Source organism: Grus americana, chromosome 3 (genome assembly GCF_028858705.1).
Source record: "Grus americana isolate bGruAme1 chromosome 3, bGruAme1.mat, whole genome shotgun sequence".
Taxonomy (NCBI): domain Eukaryota; kingdom Metazoa; phylum Chordata; class Aves; order Gruiformes; family Gruidae; genus Grus; species Grus americana.
The window spans coordinates 91,273,578-91,296,869 of record NC_072854.1 but is presented as its reverse complement, the minus strand read 5'-3'; the positions used below and the strand labels follow the sequence as shown (position 1 = coordinate 91,296,869).

The 23,292-nt window shown below is 44.1% G+C and overlaps 1 protein-coding gene across 2 annotated transcripts; it reads left to right on the top strand.

Annotated features, from left to right (window-relative positions):
• Positions 1–379: 379 nt before the first annotated feature.
• Positions 380–23,270, top strand: MRPS18A (mitochondrial ribosomal protein S18A). 2 transcript variants are annotated; one of them, XM_054821322.1, is made up of 6 exons: positions 380–505; positions 737–768; positions 4,273–4,377; positions 11,760–11,883; positions 12,661–12,727; positions 22,274–23,270. In XM_054821322.1, exons 1-6 carry the CDS (start codon positions 406–408, stop codon positions 22,416–22,418), a joined length of 573 nt encoding a protein of 190 aa, XP_054677297.1. In that variant the 5' UTR covers positions 380–405; the 3' UTR covers positions 22,419–23,270. The 2 variants fall into 2 exon arrangements, with proteins under 2 accessions (XP_054677297.1, XP_054677298.1); XM_054821323.1 differs by lacking the exon at positions 4,273–4,377.
• Positions 23,271–23,292: the final 22 nt, after the last annotated feature.

Below are 23,292 nucleotides of genomic sequence, written 5' to 3'. Positions count from 1 at the left end.
GAGCCCATGCAAACATAGTTTAAACTAAAACACCCCTTGCTCCTCCTCTCACTGGGGAGCCAGGAGAGAGTCAGGAGCTCTGGCAGGAGTGTTGCTCAGGCCTCCATAGCACAAAGCCAGCACTACCTCTACATTTACCTCCACCCCAAGCTGATAGAAGCTCAAAAAAAAAAAAACCCACCACAAAAAACCACCCCCAACAACAAAACCTTAAAACAATCAAACGAAAAAAATTAAGAAAACCACCCTGGGGAAAGATGCTGGGCAGGGGAGCAATAGTCTCCCGCCTCCTTCTTCCCCTCAGGTGACAAGCACCGGGGCAGAGCCGCGCATCAAAATGGCGCCGGCAGAACCCGCCTTCTCGCCGGCGGAAGCAGGAGTGACGACAGCGCCGGCGACGGCAAGATGGCGGCGCCCAGCTTGCTGCGCGGGGGGTTGAAACGGTTGTTCACCGGGCTATTCGGAAACGGTTGGGTTTCGCCGCCGGCCCGAGCCCTCCGGGAGGGTGAGTCCGGGGATGGCCCTGGGCTCAGGGCAGCCCGGAGGGAAGGGGGTCCGGGGCGGTGCCATAGCACCTTTCCTCTGGGCTGCCCTGCGCCCCGTTGCCTCACCGCGGTCGGAGAGACTGTTGCGTTCGCTGTATTTCACCCTCTCCCCCCAAATCCAACTTCTTTTAGGCTGAATGAGTCTCATTTTGTTCTCCCATCTCTTTTTTTTTTGTTTGTTTGTTTTGCAGTCGTGGAGGTGACTGAAGGCAACACGACCACAGTAAGTCCCTGCACCCCTTTCCCTCAGTAGCTGCCCTTGCCGTTGCTTCCTTCTCCTTCAGCCTCCCGTTGTGTGTGTGTATGTATCCGTGTCTGCCCCCAAAGGAAAAAAAAATTGGTGAAAGAGTTGCTTTTCTGCCTGAAGGACATCCCAGGGTGTGAAGGCAAAATCAAGGTAGGAGTGTGTTGCAAGTGCGGGTAAGCCAGATGGAGGGTTTGGCTGCCCAAGGTCGGGAGCGTCACCCAGTTGCTGGTGACGGGTAGCTCCAGTCAGAGCCACCCATGAGCACCAAACCCCTCACTGCACCCCTGGTGAAGTTGGAAGCCCAGACTAGAGGCGTTTGGGACCCAAAATGCAAGAGGCGGCTCTTCAGATGGGTTTGTTTCTTAATGTAGTGACACTTGGCTTCATCTTGAGTGTGGGCAGGCACAAAGGAGGTTTGCCCAGTGGCTTTGTCACTTTGCCCTGGGCTGGCAACAGGATGTGGCATTGCAGGATGGCTCTGTACCAGCTGCATGCCACACATGTCGCTTGCCTTTGATCTGTGTTGTGTTTGTTAATCACTGTGTGTGCCATAGTGACTGCAGGTGATATAAAGCTTGCATCTTGTAACACGTTTGGTAGGAAAAAAAATTATTTGAAAGGGGTATCATCAAAGATGACTGTAAATACTAAAGGAAAACTGCTCCTGAAAATAAAACAGAAGTTCTGAAGTACCTGATAAAGAGCATTTTCTCAGCTGTGGTTTAAGACAGGAAGGAAAAGACCAAAGCAGTAGAATTAGAATTTTACCAAATTAATGCCATCTGATCTGTTGTGCTTTATCAAGATAATTGTCATTTTTTTAGAAGAAACGCTGAAATTACTTGGGGGAGGGGGAGGAGATTGCTACTGGCATATGTAATGTGAGCAGAATAATGCATTCTATGCCTTGGCTGGAGATAGGTAGCACAGATTTCTTTTAAATGTGTAAATACAGTGAGGAGAGTGGAGAAGAAATTATTTGGGAATAGCTAGAAGACAGTGCACTAAATGCTAATGTATATATACCTAAATAATAAGGAGGGGACAGACTGTTTTTGCTTGCTAATGAAACAGACAAAACCTGGTTGTATGTGCCTTTGAAAGTCTGAGTTTCCTTCTTGTCATGTTTGTATTAGTGGACACTGTCATGTTTGAAACTTGAATGGAGCAGGTTAGTTATATTTTTAGATATATAATATCAAATAGAATATGGCGGTTAGCAAGATCTCTTAAAGACTGTCACCAAAAATAAGTTTGAGGTGTGACAGTAGATGTGATGGAAAGTCTCTTTTTCTTCTCTTCAAGTGCCAGGCTACTAATCTTTGCCCACAGACCTGAAGAGAAGAGCTTGCAAGCATGCCCTGAAGTTGTTTTAACCAAAACAAGGGGGAAGTGTGCACATCAACACACAGAGTGGATTTCTGTACTTTGCACTCAGTCAGTTTCAAAGCGGATGTAAATTATAATCACAAAGTCCCAATATGTTAACTGAGGCTTGAAGTAAAAAAGGTATGCATTGCAGTAGCAGAACCCTTTAGGGAAAATTATTCTTCCTGGCCCATTGTAGAAGCATAAGGGAGATTTGGCTATTTCTGCTGTATAATATCATAGCATCAATCTAGAATCTGTCAGTGCCCCTAGATGAGGAAAATCTTGTAACAGATGGTGTAAATTGACCAACTAAAGGGCTGATACATTTCTCAGCATATCCTCTGGTCATTCCATTTATCCTACCAAGTCTATGTGAGTCTTTTCTGAATCCATCTTTCTATGCTCATCTTTATATGTATCCTTGTTTTTATCAGTATTGAAGGAAGTGTTTGACATCAACCAGATGAATGAATCCCAGAGAAATTTGGATTTCATCAGCATACTGAGAATGTAGAGCCCCTATATTCCTTCTTAGTTCTCTAACAGAAGAATAATAACTTAGTGGGTTAACAATATGAAAGTTCTCAGCAGTTGGGAAATAATTGCCAAAAACTGTACACTGAAATTTATTTCAAGAAAAATTGATACTGACATAACATTCTGAATCTTTATTCATTTCCAAGATGGAATTACAAAGTACAGTCTGAAGCCAGGCTTGCAAGAATCAAGACCAGATCCACTGACTTCCCAGAAAATATCTTTACCAACGAATAGAAAATTAGATACTGGCCTATATTTTGTATTCATAGTTACTTTTTTTTTTAATAAACTGGCTGTTCTACTTGTGGGGGGAGGAATCTTATTTAAAAATTGACGATACTCTCTCTCTGAGGTACAGATGCTTGAGCTACAAATAACTTATCTGTTTCAATTTTGCCATCACTAGACAAAACCCACACATCCTTGGTATAAAATAGTTCTGACAGTTCCACTGGATGCCAGCGTCCCATGCACACTTAGAGAAAATGTCATGCTTTTCTCTTCCCAGGTTTTCAGGCACAGAACCTGACAGTTCAGTCTAAATCAGTCAGCTTTTTTTCTTAAAAGTAACAGTGCATTCCACCCGGCATTTCTTTTTAAACTCTCTGGTGCTTGCACTATTTGAGGCTGTCAGTTGGTGTTCAAAATCTGGTTTTAATCTTAATTTGACCAGAGGAAGGTTCCAAAATATTTTGGGGGAAAAAAATGGCTTAGTTCTATTGTCTTTTCTGTCTGTTCAGCTGCAATTTGAGATAGCTCTTGCATCTAGTCATAAGTCCTAAAAAAAAAAAAAATACAAACGCACATGTAGATAGACTTCATATTCCTAACATATCTACATTTAGAAAACAAATTTCTCAAGTTCTTTCCACACATATTCTGCATCTCTTTGCATGTTACTTTTGAGAAAACTTGCATGTTGGATGTCACCACTTTGTAGTGATATAGAAAAGATTATAAAATGATCCCCTAAAGGAATTGTTCAGGGAATTAAACTGGATATAATATTGGTGTATTTAAAAAAGAAAACTACAAACCCACAGACATGTCCTAATGTGGAAGGACAAGTCATTTCTTAAATTTAACTTTTGCTCAGAATTTTCCCTGATGGTGATTTATAACCTAGTAAGCCCCTGCATGTTTTGTTCCACAACGTGTATCTGCTATTCTGTGATGTTCTCTTTTTTTCCCAGAAAAAATGTGTGTTAAAGCTTTTGGCTAAAGGGCCGCTACAATTCCAAGGCATAGCGGTTCAAAGGAGCGCTGCAGGCAGCTATGAGAACTTCACACTGACTGTGAACTAGTTTGCATTTAGTAAAATACATGCAAGAATTTACCAAATGGTTCTCTACACCCTTTGGATTTGTTCTTTTCCCCATAGTCTGTGTATATCCAAAGTGCTTGGTATATCTATGTATAAGCAAGTTGAATAATGCAGATACTGTTCCCCTTATGTATGTCCAATAGTGGTCAACACATTGTGGACTTAATGAAAATATTCATCAAGTCACAGGTGTGGGTAGAGGTCTAAACTAGCCTGATCATTATATCCTTTGAATTGTTTCCTAGATTGAAGGGAGAATTATAGAGGATGCTGAAACACCAACTCCTCCAAACCCCTCTGGCCAGTGTCCCATCTGTCGCTGGAATCTGAAGCATAAGTATGATTATGTGGTGAGTTTAACAAAGGAGAGTTCCCCCATCCTCATAGCTAGATAAGTATTGGTCTCAGATCTACATACTGCACAACCTGCCCCTCTCGTCTTTTGCTGGATGTAGTAAAGATAGCTAACTCTATCTCTGCTTCTCTTGGGTGTAACAAGAGTTTCCTACATAGTAATTGTGTGCCTTGGTCGATGGTGTTCCTGGGAAAAAGAAGGATGAGCTCATATCAGATAGGAGGTTTAGAATTATACACGTGGCCGTCTGATCTGAAAAGGCCATATATCTCTTTTGTTCCCAGCCGCCTTTCAGTATTGTACTTCCAGGAGAATCAAACTGGAATGCAACATTTAGTCAACTGAATCAGGCCTCTTCTAACTCCAGAGAGGCCAAAGACTTGACTAGATCAATTATATGTCTTCAAGCACTACAATTTCTTATTGGGTCATTGTCCACTAATGTAGTAGCTCATTTATGTAACTTTTAAAACTCTTGATAGGTCAGAAGGAGAGCATACGTGTTTACATCCCTTGCATCAGGAAAAAATAGATTTGATTCAAGCTTTTTGCAGGAAATGCTAATGAGAAGTTTATTAACTATGGAGAGGATTACTAACACTAAATGTAGAAGATGGGAGGGAAATCCTGTAATGCTTTAAAACAAAAGCACAACAGTCAAGAACACTTTAGAATAAGAAGCATGAGATAGTCCTTTTGTAAACTCTGTGTTTGAATGACCTCTTGTAAAGTTACATTCTGCAACTTCTAAGTTCCTCCCTTGCAAGCTAAAAACTCAGTACTGGAATTAGAAAAGAAGAAAACCAGACAGGAACGTGCTGTTACTAAGATAAGGCAACAGAAAACTCAGAATAAGTTAATGTCAGTAGGATTAGGGCAAGAGAGGTACAAATGCATCTGGAGGAAATCTTTGTGAGAAAGTAAGTCCATTAATGAGAGGAGAAGAGGACTGAAAGCCACGTTGGCTGCAGAATGACTAAGCTGCTCATATGCAGTCCTAGCGTGCACACACACAAAATAAAAATTATGTTTTAATATCTAAGTAGTAATGGCAATCTTGCAAATGTAAAACAACAGGTACAGAAATAACTTCAGCATTGAATTAGGTACAGACCAGCAGGCCCGGATTGCATGTAGGCCCAAGATCTCAAGAGAATTAGCTAACAAATGTATTAAATCACTTGCAGGATTTTTTTTAAATCATGAAAAAAATTCTAAGGAATCGCCAAATGGTTTGAAAATAGCAAGTGAAATACTAAATAGTTGAGAGAGGAAGGAAAATGATGCTGATGATTACCACCTGGTAAATCAAATCTTGCAAATTCCAAGTAAAATGGTATCAACTAGGAGTAAAAACAAGTAACCTGTTGGATAGGACTAATTATGACTCATGAATTATGAAGAACATGAGTACAGAAATAGTGCCAGACAATACTTGCAGTTATTCCGTGCAGGTGAAACAACAGATGTGAGATGTAAATGAAATACCAGTTTACTATTTTTCAAAGCCTGCATTGCAGAAATTAAGTTGTCTAGGATCTTGAGTGTTGTCAGTGATTCTGACTGAGACTGGACGCAATATTAAACAGTAAAATAAGTTGGGGGTGGGGCATATTTAGTGTTCTCTGGTCTGGTTTCTCAGTAATCTAGGAAAGTTAAAAACAAAATGAATTTGCAGATGATAATAAATGAGCAAAATACCAAATACCATTAAGATATGGAAAGTACTACAAAAACAGATCATGTTTGATTTGTGTTGCCCATGTCTGAATGCAGTGATTTCTTGCAACTCTTTTCTTCTTCATGGTTGCTGAATTGTGTTCTGATCAAAACAGACCAATCACACTGGAAAATACTTTCTTAAGGTTAATAGAGTTTTATGTGACTTTTAAATGCAAGGAGTCAACAGCATCATTAAATTGGGTAGTTCTACAGATTTCCAGAAAGTATTCCATGAGTCACACATTAACAACTCCAGAGAAACTATAAACTGATGCTTAGGGATGAAGTGAGCCATGGGAGCGGATTAAATCTTGGAAATTAATATATAGACTAACTTTATACTTCTGTCAGCGGAGAAAGACTCTGTTGCATGTAGAGATAACAGTGCCACTGAGAACCAAAGAGGCAGTTTTAGACAATGTGATGCTGCAGAGCCTGAGTTCCAGGATTAGAAGTAGGCTGTTGATCCCAACCAACAATGTAAAACATGAGTCTTATGTGTGTTTGTAGAGTGAACTAAGGTTTTGAGTTTTCTTCCACAGTTTGATTCTTAGATCTGATTCTTTCTACTGTATGGAGGCAAGAGAAACCTAAATGTGAGGAGAGATCCTGCAGCCAGAGTCTTGAGAATCATTGCTGAGATCATTCCTAAGAAATTGTGGTCCTGAGGTACAAACTAGGAACATGTCCATTCTGGCTGTCGTGCAGTTTTTGAATGCATATGCATCTGGTGTATATATATATATCCAGTACTCCTGCAGTAGAGCAGAGGAGAACCTGGACAAAAAGCTACAGAGCGCAGCATGAACTGGTATTTCAGAATTGTATAAGGTTCTTACCTCAGTATTTAGAAACATTCCTCTGTGGGGCTTATGAGAACTAGGAGAAATTTCAGTTTTGGAGCAGACCGCATCTTCTGCTTCAATAAGTCCCTTATATGTTTGAATGCTTTGTACCAGCCATGGATTTTCAGACTTTTAAATGTTAAGGTGAATAAAATCTCCCTTTTCTTCACAAAAGCGCTCTCTGCTATTTTCTTTGCTGCAGCAGTGATGAGCAGCAGAATCTTGAAATGCTTAAATAATAAAGTGCGGGCATTTAACTGTGCGGGTAATTAAACAGTGGCACAATTTACTCACTGGTGGTTAATTGTCCTAAAAGTCTGTAAATTGAGAACAGCTATTTTTGTTAAAGATATAGCCTAGTTCATACAGCATAACCTATAATCTGTTCTTGGTAAGAGATCAGAATAGATGGATCACAGTGGTTCCTTTGAGATTGATAAGCTGAGATCAGTCAGTTGCACAGAAGAGAAAGTGTGAGCTTTTTTGCTTGGGACGCTTGTAATTGGACTGAATGAGGCACTGTGAAAAGGGAAGTGTTGAATTAGCCCCTGAGGGAGCTGAGTAATATGACCTCATAGGACTTTCCTTTTGTCATGTGCAACTAGCACAGTCTAAAGTAGTGGCATAATGAGTTACTTTGGCTGTCAGAGAACTGGGGGACCAATGTCTCCAAAGTTATTAATCAACTGAACAGGCATTGTGAGCCCTAGCAGGTCATGATTCCAACCTGTCTCGGCTGTGGTGTGGAGGGCTGCAGTTGTCTTTGCCAGTTCAGTCCTTAGTCTCTGCTGAGGCGCAGGTTAACAGAGCCTAAGGTATAAATTCCCCCAGTTTGTGGTCTGTGTGTGTCTGTCTGTCCATTGAAACAGAGACCTCAGATATGATTTTTTTTTTCATATCCATTGGAGATAAAAAATTATTTTGGGGAGATCTAATTGTGGCTTACCAGTACCTGAAGGGGCCTACAGGAAAGATGGTGAGGGACTGTTTATCAGGGAGTGTAGTGACAGGACAAGGGGTAATGGGTTTAAGCTGAAGGAGGGTCGATTTAGATTAGATATTAGAAAGAAATTCTTTACTGTGAGGGTGGTGAGGCACTGGAACAGGTTGCCCAGAGAGGCTGTGGATGCCCCATCCCTGGAAGTGTTAAAGACCACGTTGGATGAGGCTTTGGGCAACCTGGTCTAGTGGAGGGTGTCCCTGCCCACAGCAGGGTGGTTGGAACTAGATGATCTTTAAGGTCCCTTCCAACCCAAACCATTCTATGATTCTATGATTTGTCAGGATGCAACTGGATTGAAACCTGCAATCCTGTTACGAAATGCCTGGAGAATGGTGTACAGCTCCCAGGAGTAAGGGAGAAAGGAAAAACTAGACTCTTGTGTAACTGGAAATAATGACTGGCAGACTTGTCTGATACAGCCCAGTAGTAATTTGACTACACAGACAGAACTCTTCTTGCAGTAAATGAAGGTTTTAATGAATCGCATGTAACCAGTGAAGGATCCTGTTTTCAAAGTGTCTGCAGATATCAAAATGCAGAGATGCCTCTGCATTTTCGTTGCCATCCATTCACAAGAACGTGCTGTACATAATGTTTCATTTAGCAAGTTTATCCAGCCCTTTCAGAGGTGAAAGCTAAACTTGTTTTTCATTTTCCCCTTTATCCACTTCAAACATCATTAGTCTGAGTAGGCAGTAAATATGTCATCTTGCTTTGGCAGCAATTAGGGGAAACCAAACTGCAAGCTTTGCCTATTAGCCCTAGATTAATTCAATCCAAGTTGTTTTCATCAAATGCTGCAGATTACAGGGGTGGGAATCTGGGTCCAGCCTCATGGGAGCTGTCCAGTGATTAAAGCAAATCCGTGGTTACAGGCTTGGCTGTCCACTAGCACAAAATGTGAATTTCATGGAACATGACGGCACCATGAGGACTTGCCAGACGTATTTTTTTTCTTTGACCGCTCCACATGCTTGTTTGCTTCCCTCCACAGCTGCCCCATAAAGTTGGCTGTACCTGTCTGCTTTCTCCCTGTGGTAAGATGCATCTGTGCGAGTACTCTGGGAGAGGCACCTGGCCTGTTAACTGTGGGGATCTTCAGAAATGGACAAACCTTCTGTCAAGTGTGCAGCATTTTAAGCCAAACGGCGTGAGTGTAATTTGGAGCTGCAGTGGCTGGGACATAGATGATTTCAGTTAAGAAATGACTGCCACACAGGGGTGTTGGTCAGCTGGTGATACTGTTGGTGTCACTGATGATAAAAGAGAATGGATTTTCCTGATTTTTTTCCACAGGGAGAAAAAGAAAGACTATATCTCCCTTTGCTTCCCACCTCCCCGCTTTGCATGGAAACACTTGATAACAAGCCTGTGACTCCATGAGGCGTGGTGGTAATACGAGAAATCACTTGGACCACACACACCCTTCACAAGAGCGTGTGGCCTACTTAGGTTTTCACGGCTGCAAAGACTGGAACAGCCTCAAACTTGCCATCAGCTCCTTTTTTCCTCTTCCCGATGGAGTAATGCAGCAGGCTAGTAGAAGAGTCTAGAAAGTTTGTCTCTTTCTAGGCACTTGGAGCTAAACAGCCCTTTTTCACTTAGGGACGCAATATGTTTGTGGTAAATGGCAAATTGAACTGTTGGTGATTTGGAGAACTGGATGGCTGAAGAAGAGGAAAAAAGGGGATGGAGTCGTGCTGTGGTTTCCTGAACCCAATCCAGTGCATTTCAGGAGTGGCCAAAAGTCAGTGCCCTTGGACTGTTTGGCTGGCCTCCGTCCAGTTTCCACCAACGCAGCTGGCACCAACTGATCCCCTGGTTACGGTTCTCATTGGCAAGGCCATGTGTTAGCTGGGCTGAGGACACTTCACTTCTTTTTTTAACCATAGATGGCCTCTCAGGAGCATGCTGCTGGTTGCTCAGCTGTGCTTTTCTTGTTCTTCAGATACAACATCACTCTGTATGGTGGTTGATAAGTCATTTTGTATCAGTGAGAAGTTGCCTAACCTGCCATGTTTTCAAAGGAGCTGTGTCTGAAAATCAGTCTGAATGCATTCATTGTAGACAAGTGGAGGTAGAAAGGAAGCCAGATAAGGGAGGGAAATTGTGTGTCATGATAATATTAGTGAGGGTGGGATTGAAGCAGGGGAGAGAGAAGGACAAAACCAAACCACAACAAGCCAAAACAAACAAAAACCTCTAAATTTTGACTGTAAGACTTGTGTGACAGCATCTGTCAGAATCCGTGATTACCAGAAAGCCATACTGAATTCCAGCAGCCCCCTTCAGAGCTGAGCTCATCTTGTGTAGTGGGGGTAGATGTATAATTCCTAGATAGCTAGGTTTTCTGAATATTCATTTTATATCCACTTGTAATTGTTTGCTTTTGCAAGGGCAGTAACTGAAGCTAGGAATGCTCCAGGGAGCTCTTTGTAAAGCAGCAAAGATGGGGGGGTGGGAGCACATCTGCGAATCTGTGAACAAAAGGCAGTCACGGTCACCCAACGTGCAAAGCAACAAGTACTCTTTGTTCTCACCTGTTGCCATACACAGGCAGATGTAAAGTGCTGACGTACCTGGTTTTAATTCTCATTCTGTCGGGGTGCTCAATGGCAGGTCCCTTCCAGCCTGCAGGCAGCCTCCACATGGTCCAGCTGCCTCAACTACGAACATGTTTACAACAGCAGTGGAGAAGTAAACTCTCAACCAGCAACATCTATCAACAGATGGGGAAAAAAGCGAAGCACAGAGTCTCTAGAGGCCCTTTGGGCCAACTTATGTTGACATCAGCATGTCAAGGGGACCTGCCTATATTGTCCTGAGAGGTACATTTGCAGCGGTGGTGTGTGTGGAAATGGAGAGCATGTATCTAAATACTGGGCTGTTGTACTGTGTACAGTTAATGGGACACTCGTGCAACAAGTGTTGCTGCTGTGTTTAAAAATTTGTCATCCCAGCTCTGTGATACTATCTGATCCTAGAGATCCCTTTAATTTTGTTTTTATTAAGAGTGCTTTGCATTTCTAGAGCTCTTAACTGGAAAGGTCAACAGCAGTGTAATCTAAATGATTCTTGAATCACAGACAAACCCTTGGCATGCTCTGAGTGCTCCTTCCATCCAGCATGGCCGTTACAGTTCCACCTCGTACACGCACAGTGAAAGGACTGAAGGCAACAATTTATCCTATTAGGTCTTTCTCATCAGCACACGTTCTTTTCTTACAAAAAGCTTCTTCATGTAAGATCTTGGACCATTTCCCTGCTCTCCACCCCTCCAGAGAGAAATGAGAGAAGTTCCATCATGGGAAAGTGGATAAAAGTTTGAGTAGTAGATAGCAGAGAACAGTCCTGCTCTGAGGGAACAAGGAGGGGGCCAGAGGTGATCTAACATATCTGTGACCTTTAGGATAGCAGCTGTGATGGCATTTCAAATTGTGTAAACACTATCCATCTGTACGTCTTGTGTAACTGTGCCTGACTACCTAGGACACATTATCTTAGCTAGAATCTTGGAGCAAGCGACAGTGAAGTAGCAAGGATTGCAGCTGACATCATGTGTTTACACTAGTGAAGTCAGGGGAAGACTCAGATCATCTGAGTGACCTTACTGAGCTAAGCTGGCAGGTGGAGTGACAGCAAGCAAAAGCCACTCGTCAGGCTGCAGCCAAAACGCGTGGGAAGGAATCGTTGTTTTGTTTTGTTTTGAGTTCTGTACACAGCATGAGGGTGAGCACACCACCTAAGAATCACAGCAGTTAAAGTAGCTGTAGCACTGATGGTTTTGCCCTTCTCTTGCTCTCTCAGGATGTCTTGCTGCTGAGTCAGTTTATCCGTTCTGATGGAGGGATGCTGCCACGAAGGATCACAGGCCTCTGTTTGGAGGAGCACAAGAAGATTGCTGTCTGTGTGCAGATGGCTCACCGTGCAGGTACCTAGTCTTCTGAGACAACCCCATTCTGTGGGCTACCCATAGAACCCCGTGAGAGGGGTCTCCCGCCCAGTAAGTATAGCTCATTGAGATGTCATTGTCCAGTCAGCCAGCAAACTCATTATGGTCCAAGTGCTGGGACAGGATGATGGACCAGAGACTACTTGCCCTGCTTTCTATGTGTCTTGGCAGCAGACGTTTATCCCTGTAGATGAGTCTACTGTTGCAGAAAGATCTGGGAAGTGGCTCAGTCTCCAGTAACTAATGATTAAATACCATCCTTGGAAATTACTTGATTTAGCATAAGCTTGACCTACCCCATTAATAACATGCACCTATCTACCATCTGCCATGTGAATGCTTTTTTGCTTTACCCTGAGAGTGGGACCCAGGTTGACACAGTCAGTATTGTGCTGAGCTTTATGCCTGGTACCTGAGTTGTATCCAAGTTAAATAGACTGAGAATTTTAATAATCAATCTGATTGGACACCAGCGCCCTATGTCCTCTCAAAAAGCCTCTTTGATGAGCCCAAGTGGCTGTGTCTTTGGTGTGTATTTCCTCTCTATACCCAGCAGAACCTCCTAGCTTCTCTTTGGCTGGGGTGCAGGTTCAGCAATGACTAAATATAAAATACCCTTTCTACTGTACTTGAGTTTTTGCTGTGCTTTCTCAGTAGGGATCTGGGTTGCCTGGCTTACGAGGTGTAATCTAGCCTCTGGATGCTACAGAGGCAAGGAGGCACTGCAAAATATTCTCACGTCTTTTTCTATTTCAGGTTTGTTGCCAAATCACAGGCCTCAACTTCCTGAAGGGCATATTCCCAAGAAACCCAAGCTCAACAGGTGAATAGACTTGTCTTTCCACATCTCTCTTTTTCAGGAATAGATTGGAAGAGGAAAAACAGTTCCTTATAACTGAGTAAAACATGCCTGAGGCAACTGGGTTCATAAAGAGTAGTTATAGCATTTCGGAGAAGAAACGTCTGTCACGATGTTCTCTTGTTAGTTTTTTAAGGACAAACCACATCTTATTCAAACCATTTATCCACACAGCATTAAAACTGCCACACTTGTTAGTCTGCCCTCCCTTCCTCAGCTGCACTCACCTCCTCATCACTAACAGTAGGGCAGTCACAGGAGGATGCCACAGAGATGGAGTCACAGCATTACAGAGTAGTTCAGGTTGGAAGGGGCCTCTGGAGATTGTCTAGTCCAAACCCACTGCTCAAGCAGGGTCACCTAGAGCAGGTTATTCAGGACTATGTCCAGTCAGGTTTTGAGTATCTCCAAGGATGGACCTTCCACAATTTCTCTGGGCAGCTTGTTCCAGAGAAGCACCCTCACAGTGAGATGATGTTTTCTTACATTCAGACAGAATTTCTTATGTTTCAATTTGTACCCATTGCCTCTTGTCCTGTCACTGGGCTCCACTAGGAAGAACTTGGCTCCATCTTCTTTACTCCCTCCCTTCACGTATTTATAAACATTGGTAAGACCTGCTCCGAGCTGCCTTTTCTCCAGGCTGAGCAGTCCCTTCTCTCTTAGCCTTTTGGTGCCTGGCCCCCAACAGCAGGAAGGTGCCCAGGAGGGGGGTACCAGCAGTGAGTGGGGGGATGAGCAGCCAGCAAGGGCCCATCACAAGCCTGTTCCCCTCTGCCCCATCCCCATTTCTCTCAGTGATTCGCCCTCTGCCTGCCCTTCCTGTGCAACAGGGTCTCTTCCCCCTCCCCAGCCTGAATGGCCCCTGGCCTTTGGTGGGCAAAGGGAAAGCCTGCGGCTGCCTCCTGCACTGCGCTGGGCGCTCAGAGGTGCTAATCCCCTGTTTATGACCTCACACTCTGTTTCCATGGGGATGTCAGAGCGGTTTATGAACCTCGCATTAGCAAGCCATGAGGTTACCAGAGGCCATGGGGCTGTTGCTGGGAGAGCTCGGGCTGCAGGGCTGGGGGCGGCCGGAGACTCCTGCATTTCAGGTCTAACTCTGCAGTGGAGATTTGAGGCAAGCTCTTGGAAATGCCCCTTGGATACCAGCAGGCTCCACAAAGGGTATCAGTGAGGATCAAATTAGAGGACTCTACATTTGATGCAGCCCTGTAGCCATCAGATACTTCAGCTCTGAAAACTTTTTTTCCTGTGTCTTACAAGTCTTTGGGATTCCTTAGTAGTTGTGTCTATCTAGCAGCTGTGGGGTGGAGCACATTATCTAGTTAGCATTCACATAGCAGCTCTGCATAGCAGGTTGAGACAGGAAATGGTAAATCCTGTATCTTGCTGGAATCACACCAGGACTCCAGATCTAATGCCCTGACTCTTATAAATTGTTCCATAGACTTTTAGCGAGAACAAAGAATGGATACCTCCAGATACGTTCTACATGCAAGTAGGTATGCTACACCTCTAAAATGGAGAGATTTAAATTGGAGTTTAGTATCCAAGCCCTCCCCTATTGCATTGCTAGTCCCTCCCTACACCACCCTTGTTTTTTTCCACCCAGCAAGGGAACGTAGCAAGCAGGGTGAAAGCAGAGTTTAGAAAAAGAGAGTAGAGCCGTTGCTGAGGAGATAAACAGCATTGAAATAGGTAGGCTTTGGGCTCTGAGTGGAGACAAGAGAATAGTATCAAGAAATTGGATTGAATTTTTTTTAGGGGGGAGGCTGGAACTAAAGAATGGAGTCCCAGAGCCAGGGTAGAGTGCAGGCGTACTTCAGGTGTGCTCTCCTGGTCCCTCGTGATACTGTTATCTCAGCCTGCTGGAAGGGGAAAGCTCTGCGTATTGGAGCCTTGTGAAATCTTGGCCGTTGCAGCTCTGTGAGAGTTTTGACTCTGTGTACCCCCACCTGCACTTCCCGCATTGCTGTCTGGAACTGTAGCTGGCACCGCATAAGGCAGGAGATTTAAAGTGCTTCCTTCCTCTAGCTTGAAGGAAGGACTGAAGGGTACCCACATGCTGAAGACATTCAACTAGTACTTATTTTGGGAATGAAGCTAGAGCTCTTATCAAATAAGTTTCCCACATAAATGACTTGTCCAAGCTTACCTTGTCTTTGCCTCAGTACTTGTTTCTAAAGCTTTCTGTAAGTCCATAGTAATTTGGGAAGCAGTCAACCACTGGTGCTGCAAGTGAGCTGGCAGGGGAGGACAGGGGCAGAATTGGGCTGGGACTTTTCAGTGGAACAAGCTGCCTTGTTCAGTGCCATGAGAACATGACTAGGTCATCCTCTAATCCTGTCTGGTGTAATATCAGGGCTGCACACCTAACTTAGCTAGTCTTTTCACTGCATTTGTGTCTGCTGGGTTTTTAAATGTCTGTCCGTGAAGGGATGAATATGATGTACATCATAGCAGGCAGTACATTGCACAGTTAAGTGATGTACATCGTATTGGCTGCTCTAGTTGTCTCCACCTCTCTGTTTAAATGAGAGATAACAGTGCCTTTTTGCACTGCTGCTCTAGCCCTGGTAACGCCAACGGGGAGAAACTGAGGTGCCTCATAATATGCTTGGGCCCCTCATTAAAGCTCTTCCAAGACAGGAACACAGGTAATGTACATTCTTTAACATCAATTTAACCAGCCCTTGTGCTCTCTAGCTTTCCCTGCAGTGACAGCTTTTTATGTGCTCCACCAGTGGGTCTGCTCAGTGTGGTGTTGAAATACATTCTTCTGCACCATATCCCCTCCAAAATAACCCCATCAGCCACACTTCAGGAGCAAAGTGAAGTGTCTATATTGTAGATGCTGGAGCTATTGAATTGCCACCAGCTGTTTGAGGGACCTTTAACCTGATCTGTGAAGGACTCAGGGGCCCTGCACAGCAGATTGCACAGTGCTGTGCACCGATGCTTGCAAAGGTGAAAGAGGCATCACTTGCTTGGCTCTGCAGCAGACTGGTCCTCCTTGGTCAAAAGAAAGTAGTCATGCAGAAACAAGCCAGCAAACAGAGATGGAGACAAACTTGTATTGGGGCTGCAAACTGAGATGGATAGTTCTCACAGGTGGGCTAGTAGTATCCAGTATACTGAGAATTTAGTCTATTCCCAGTCACACGTCCTCCATTCCTGATGTCTTTCCCCCTTGCTCATCTGCACTTACTCTCTTGCCATCAGGAGCTTGCATTGCACACGGAAGAAAGCTTTGCATACAGAAGACACAGTTCCTGCTATACTGTTCTAAAATAGGAAGGTGCAAGGTGAAAAGAATAGACAGAGCACCATAGACACGTATAGTCTGTCTCAAGACTGTGACAATGAGCTCTACCCTGCTGAAGGACAGCATTTCTTTCAGAGTCTTATCTGTACTTTTGTGTGCTCACCCCTTCTGCCCTGAAATTCCTTTCATTGCCCCCCTGTAAGTAATCTGTTGTTTAACTCCACTCTGAATTGAGAAATCTCACTTTCCTAAAGGAGGGACTTCTGAGAAGTCACTGTCTAGTCCAGATGTTACCCCACATACTTCTATGAGAATTCCTACCATTTGGGGACAGAAAATCTTACACTGAGCTGAACAATGTTTTGCTGATGGTAGAGCTCTTCACAGTAGACTACACCACCTGCTAGAGTAACAGGACCAAGGTAAAAGCCTAAGATAACCTTAGGGACTGATGCCACTCACACCACCTGAGATTGAAGGAGATTCATTGTGGGGAGTGTAAATTTATGTGGGAGTCAGAGCCCCGTGCTTCTACCATAATACAGACCTGAGTGTTCACTTACTGCATGTAGACATTGTGGATGTTCTCTGGACTGAGAGCAGCAACCCCTGCCTGGCTGAAGTCTGGCAGATGACTTTATTTGGATGAGCAATCCCTTTCATTTCTCTCCAGTCTTGCAAAGTTCTGGTTGATGCTCCCTTCAGCCAGGCTTCTTCCAAGGTTGTGTCAGTATTTTTGAAAGCAGCTTCATCTGCTGCCAAAAGAGGGACAAACCAGCCTGATGAAAAACTGCTTTGTCTCTGCTCTTTGCCCCTGAGACAATGTTCAGGCCAGCTGCATAGGAGGAGCATTATGGCTCCTGGGCGAAGGTGCTAAGAAAGTACATACAGAAAGACGGAGGAGCTGTCTTAATGTATACGTTTGAGAGCACCAAAAAAGCTGCTCCTCAGCTTTTCTTTGGCTGCGCTTGTGGCATTCTTGGCCAGAATGTTTGGCCCATGTCACGGTCACCCTGTAAAGTGAGCCTGCTTCAAATACAAAGTGTCTGGCATGCACTGGCTATCACCTAGCTGAGATTAACATGCCACCATATGGAACTATCAGCAAACTGTCTTATTTTAACAAGGGTCAGGGGTGCTGCCCTGCTATTGAGCTAGTGATGTGAAGTGTGGATTTATCACCCAGAACCCCTCTGCCTGCTCTGCCCCTCCAGAAGGTGCTCTTCTGGTGCTTACTCAATGATGTTTTCCAAAAAGCAGAATCCCTGCTCTGTTTTCTGAAGTGGTTGTACTGTGTCTTCATTGTATGAACTTGGGATGTTCCCTCCTACGTGCCCCAGATTACTCTGCAGAGAGGTAAGAATGTCCCTGCTTTGCGCTAGGTCACTTGGCAGCTGGCCTCCCCCTACCCACCCCATCTTCTGATCTGGTTTCTACTACTGGAATGTAAGAGGAAGAGCAGAATGCTTTGGGAAGTAGTGGCCTGCGGCTCTCGCCTGGTCATCCAGCTTTCTAGCACAGTAGGGATCACCCATCCAGGATGTAATGTAACATAGAGGAGGAGATTGGAACTGCAGAAGAAGGTACAACATGAAAGTGAAATGCCAGTTTGAGCCAAGCTGTGTGGTCCTGGAGGTGGTAGGAGATGTATGAGAACACCTTGTGGTCATAATTCAACTGGGGAGCACTCCACGGCTCTCTTTTCTACCCCCTGCAGTTAGGACATTGTCCGGGTGAAACTTACCATGGTATTTCTTGTTTGTTGGACTTTAGTTCTTTGCCTTTTTGCTTTCTGCATAATCTGGTTTTGACAGCGATAGCTCGTGAATGTTATCACTTAACTGTTTTATTAGCTATGGGTGCTTTTGCAGAAATATGGCTGTTGGAGTACCCACATCATCCATAAATTCTTGAATCTACTGTCCTCCCCCTCTCTTCCGTATCATTTGTCTGCAGAACTTGGACATGGAAAACCAATGAAGTTTACCCCCGTCAATGCAGAATTACTCCCTATAGTTCATTTTCTCATGTCTGGCCCAGTCTGGGGCTTTCACTGTTTCCAAGGGATGATTCTACAAGCAAATCTGTCTTGCAGCCAAGGATTGTTCCCTTGTCCTTAGCCTGAATTCTCCCTTTCATAACTTCCTGCTGTTATTTCTGTGTCCATTTGTGCTCCAGCCTGGCATGTTCCCATTAAGTGCTGCAGTAACAAAATATTTTCACTAGCCTGCGAGGCTGAGGAAGTTCTTGGGGATTTCACCAGCACTGTGCAGAGTGACAGACTGGTCTCGTATTCCAGAGCCATGTGTGTAAGGCCACCACACACTAGAACCATTTGGGAAACAGTCAAGCACAGCTGCAGGTCAAACTTCTATCCTTGCTTTCAGGAATGGAAACCCGAATAGCTCGTCAGTTTTCTTTCCAGCATGGAAGTTGTCACATGGATCGTGTGGACTAACACTCTATCCAGAACAGTCACTGAGTTCAGGCCAGCATCTAAATGCTCTCAATGTGATTATAGCACTCATTTTCTTCTGGCAGGTCCAAAATATTGGTTAAAGCACAACACTTTGAAGTTGTTCCCTTTCCAAAGGGACTAAGGGGTGTCACAGGTTCCCTGAGTCTGGGCTCTGTCAGCAAGAGGTGCTGTAGATGATGGAGTACTTGATTTTGAGTGCTCAGCTGCCACTCCATCTTCAGCTTCCTACTGGAAGAACAGAACTTGGCACAGATAATATCCAAGTCAATCCCTCCTCCATCACCTGAACTGAAGAAGTTGCTATGTGTTAGGAAAGAGGCAGGTTCCATATGAACTCCTCATGAATTACAAAGTTCTCAGGCTCCATGGACACCTCTCTTCCCTAGGAGCAGAATCTGGTTTCACTGCTATCAGCGTTTCACTCCAGCAGCATGTGGTTTCTCTCATCTGCATGGAAACTGTACTGTGCGTAGCATGTGAATTCAAAAGCAAAGAGCCAGAGTGGCTGCAGGTGAGCAAAGCCAAGAGGTGTTATGGGAAGGGATGTGGCAGGGAGGAGGCAGTCTTGCCAGCACTTTGATCGAGTGCTTCCTGCAGTCTGTAGCCCTCTGCCTTCTGCTCTTAATCCAAACAAAAACCAGATTGAAAAAATTCAGTGAGGGTTCAGAAGTTCAGCCTTGAACTGCACCAACGTGGCCTTTGCTTGGGCTGTGTGCAGGACCGCAGTTGCCCCATGGGTTGGTCATTTTCCTTATCCAGTACATGGAAGCCCTGTGCTTACTCCTAGGTGTTAAGCAGCAGCCCCTGAGTGGGAATGTTTTGGGGCCCTCCTGCTCACTGAGTAAAATCCATGGAAATGGATTTCCACATGCCAGAGATTTTGGGCAATTGCAATGATGGCAGGTGACTAACTAACCATGCTTGTTTCTGTCCTGTTTATATCTTGCCTTTTTCCATCAAGGAAGTCCCACCAGGATTTCCATCACACTTTATCCAAACTACTCATTTGTGCAGCTGGAGTCTAGGGATTCTGGGTGTTGACCAGGATCCTACCGTACTTAAGGGGCAAGCAGAGCCCCGAGGTGAGTTGCCAGTCCCTGAGATTGGAAGTTCTGTCCCCCTTTGTCCAGAGTGAGAGCTCTGCATACTGAGATAACAGGTTAGGAGACTGCAGACCAGCTGCATTTGGCATCCACATGGAGCCTCTGTCCTGACATCTCTCAGCTGGTTGAGAAAATTCAGACCATCTGCCAGTGTGTGTTTGTAGGTTATTGTAAAAACTCCCCAAGACAAACTGTGTGGTTCGATACAATGGAAAGTTGGGTGACTTAGCTAGAAAAGGGGGTACACTACCTTACATGGACAGCAGAGTTTGCAGAAAAGTCCTGTGTGATGGGCTTTGAAGCTCTCACATGTGAGTTTTGTGGATTGTTTTTACTCTCAGGGAAAAAAAAATCTGTGAAACAGTAGGAACTGGGGTTAGTCAAAGAGGAAAAGGAACTCTGTAGACTGACTGCTCCCAGGCATCAGGCTTTTGCCACTGCTGAATCAAGGTAAAAAAAAAAAAAAAAGCAGCAAACAAAATAGGACAAGTTTGAGTTTGGGACAAAGCAAGTATTAAAAGCGCTAAAAGCAAATGTGCTCCAGGAAGGGAAAGCGTCCAAATGTCTGTTTCAGCTAACAATGAAAAGCCCCAGCCTGCAGTCCCCAAAGGAAGCCAAAAGCCTGGACCAGAGGGCTGGATTAGACCTGCTCAAAAGAGAAATAACAAAAGCTTTAAAATCAGGCCATTACTAAATCCTCCTTCCTATGCAGAATTGGGGTGTGCACTTCCAGCCCCCACACAGAAACAGAGGGATTTCTTAAAAAGCCACTGTCTGTCTAAACCTGCACACAGCATTGATGTGTATCACACATTCACACATTCACTTCTCTCCCAGTGAGATCATTTATTATCACGGGAGCACTTTCCCGTAAGCGTATGGACATGTGACCAGAACTGCATTTGGCACACTGATGCATTAAAACAATTTGGGATTTTTTTTCCTCCTTTGCTGTAAATGCAGTTTTGCAATATCAAAACTCGTGCTGTAGACCTCCCCCTGCTGCAAGAGGAATGTGAAAAGAAGGACCGAGCCCCATGTGCCTGTCAAATACCCATACAGCTTCTCCCAAAGGAGCTGCCTTGCCATGGTTCTTTGCCAGGTCCCCCAAACTGGGGACCTGTGTTTGGACTCTCTGAACTCCCTTTGCATGTGAAATTAGAGACAAGGAGAGTCTCTCCTACTTCCTGTCCTGATGTTGTTATGTAAGGGATTCCACTAATGCACTAGCATAACATTAAAGGTCAACAGGGACTAATTTAATGCACGCATAGGAGGACAAGTGGCTGGATCTTGCTCTACACCGTCTCCCAAATCTCTCCTGCTGTTGCTTCTAGATGTTTTAACTGTCATAAACTCCTCAAAGCAAAAGCAAAGCATTTTGGAGGTGACTTTATTTCAGTGGCAGAAACCTCCAAATGCGATTCATTTTTCAATTTGTGCTGTTTGGGATTGGTGAGGAAGAAAAGTGCTAGGAAAATGGGCCGCTGCTATACGGTCTGTAGCTGCCTGGCATAGCAAGCTTTCTTTGTAGTTCTCAGGAATGTGCCAAGTGCCTTCAAACAAATGCATTACATGGTCTCTGTCCAAAGTTCTTAATATCTCAAATTTGCACGATGCAAATAAAAGGTAACAAAGCTGTTTGGGGAGAGGATGACTGATTGAGGTTACATTAAGACCATGGAATTACTCAACAGAGGCATGCAAACATCGCTGGACAAAGTTTATCAGTCTGTTCCAAATTCTAATTTGTTGGAGCATTGTTTGTGAAGATTATGCTAGGGTTTTACTTTGGATCTTTATTGTCTGAAAAGACTCCTCTTTCTCTAAGGACTTCTATTCCCCTCTCTACTGGTAGCAAAAGATTTAAAGCCTAACAAAACTCCAGGCCACCCAGCCACAGGGTAAGATTTCCAGTAACTGATTCTAGATCTGAAATCCCCCGCCTGTTTGCAAAGCCAAGTATAAAACTTCAAATGGCAAAAAGCAGAGGATATTTGCCAGACATCGCTCTTCACAGAGATTTGTATTTGTGATGATAATTCCATTCTAGTACCTCTTACACTGTAGGTTTTGACTTCCTGCACCAGCAAGCAGCAGTAGCATTGTACAGAGAATACTGTAGCAAATTTGGACATGTGAAAATACAAGACTAGGCCAGAAACCCATCCCATGCAGAAGAAATAACTGATTATCCACTGAAAGTAAACCAATCCCTTTTTAGAGACTTTATTTCTCACAGAGTTTAGCCTTTGTAATTAGTTTACCTTATCAAGGCCAGCTGTTGAAGTAACACCTCCCATACAGGCTGGATGCATTCAGCCTTGGGCTTAGTTGCAATAAAGGGATTTGGCACTCCAGTTTAGCTACAGGTGGACAACTTGCAAGCAGCCTGGAGACTACACCTGATTTGTTTTGTGAGACTGGAAGTCAGGCAGGTGCCAGTGGGTTCAGTACAGAAGTACAGCGTACAAGTTCCAAAACAAACAAAAATTCCTTTCCAGTGGTCCCTTCTGAATTGAGGGAGCTCTGCTCGTGATTATTCCTTTTATAAAGAGGCATGTGGGGAGGCCAGAGGCTACAGTGCCTGCTCCTGCTTCGGTTGGAACCTTTTCTCAGTGATCATCTCAAACTTAAATGTGTTTGTGTTGTTTTGACAGGTATCTGACCCGCTGGTCCGTCAAATCTGCAAGGCCCATCTGGAGTAGGGGCCCTAAGTGGTGCAAAAAACCCATGCCAGTCGGACACCCTTTGCTGAAGGATAATGTCAAATATACACAGAAGCCTCTCTCTTTAAACCACTAATGGTCAGAACTGGCATAGTAAGCACAGCCAGTTTCCACTGTTCTGCCTTTTTTGCAAGTTTGTCAGTATCTCAAATTTTCTTGTTCGAAAACTCTCATTAGTACTCTATGTTGTCTCCAGTGAATGAGCTGTGATCTGCTCCTCTAGGAGAATACAAGATTCGGCAAAGTAAAGTTCAGTGTGCAGAATGATTTGGAGAAACCAGGGGGCAAAGACTTTTACCTCAAAGCCAGAAAGGAGCTGAAGCCTTTTGTTTCATTATGGTCCATGATTGGGTTTTGAAAGGTTGTTTCCTTCTTTTTTCAGCAATGAATGGTGATTCCCCATTAACATGTGTTACAACTCAGATTTGCTGCACTTGGGCTTTTGTACATGTGACACTGATAGAAGAAAAAGTCTCCTGCAGCACTATGTTTCTTTGGCAATAACAGAAATTGTTAATGACTACTGAAATTATTTTTTTTTAATAATCTGTATTATCCATAATTTGCAGCAGTACACCTGTGGCAGTGGCAGACAGGCATGTGTGCATCTTACACATCCCCTTAAGGATTCCTGGCTTGTGCTTCACTCCTGGATCTAGCAAATACAGAATGTTGACATCCTTGATGACTTGGCCTGTTTTTATCTCTTGCAAATACATTTGCCACAAATCTTCCGTGTCAGTGATACGGCTGCTTCCTGGGAGTTTGGGGCTGATAGGTGTGCACATTTTTCCATTCTGTAACTAAAAGGTGGCACCATTTTTCTCCCTGGGCAGTACATGTATGCATCTTCTACTGACCACTGCTACTTGAGAAGTGCTACTTATAGCCTGATATGAAAGGCTGATTAAATGTATCAGGATCATTATTGTTGTTTGGCTCCGTTTCTT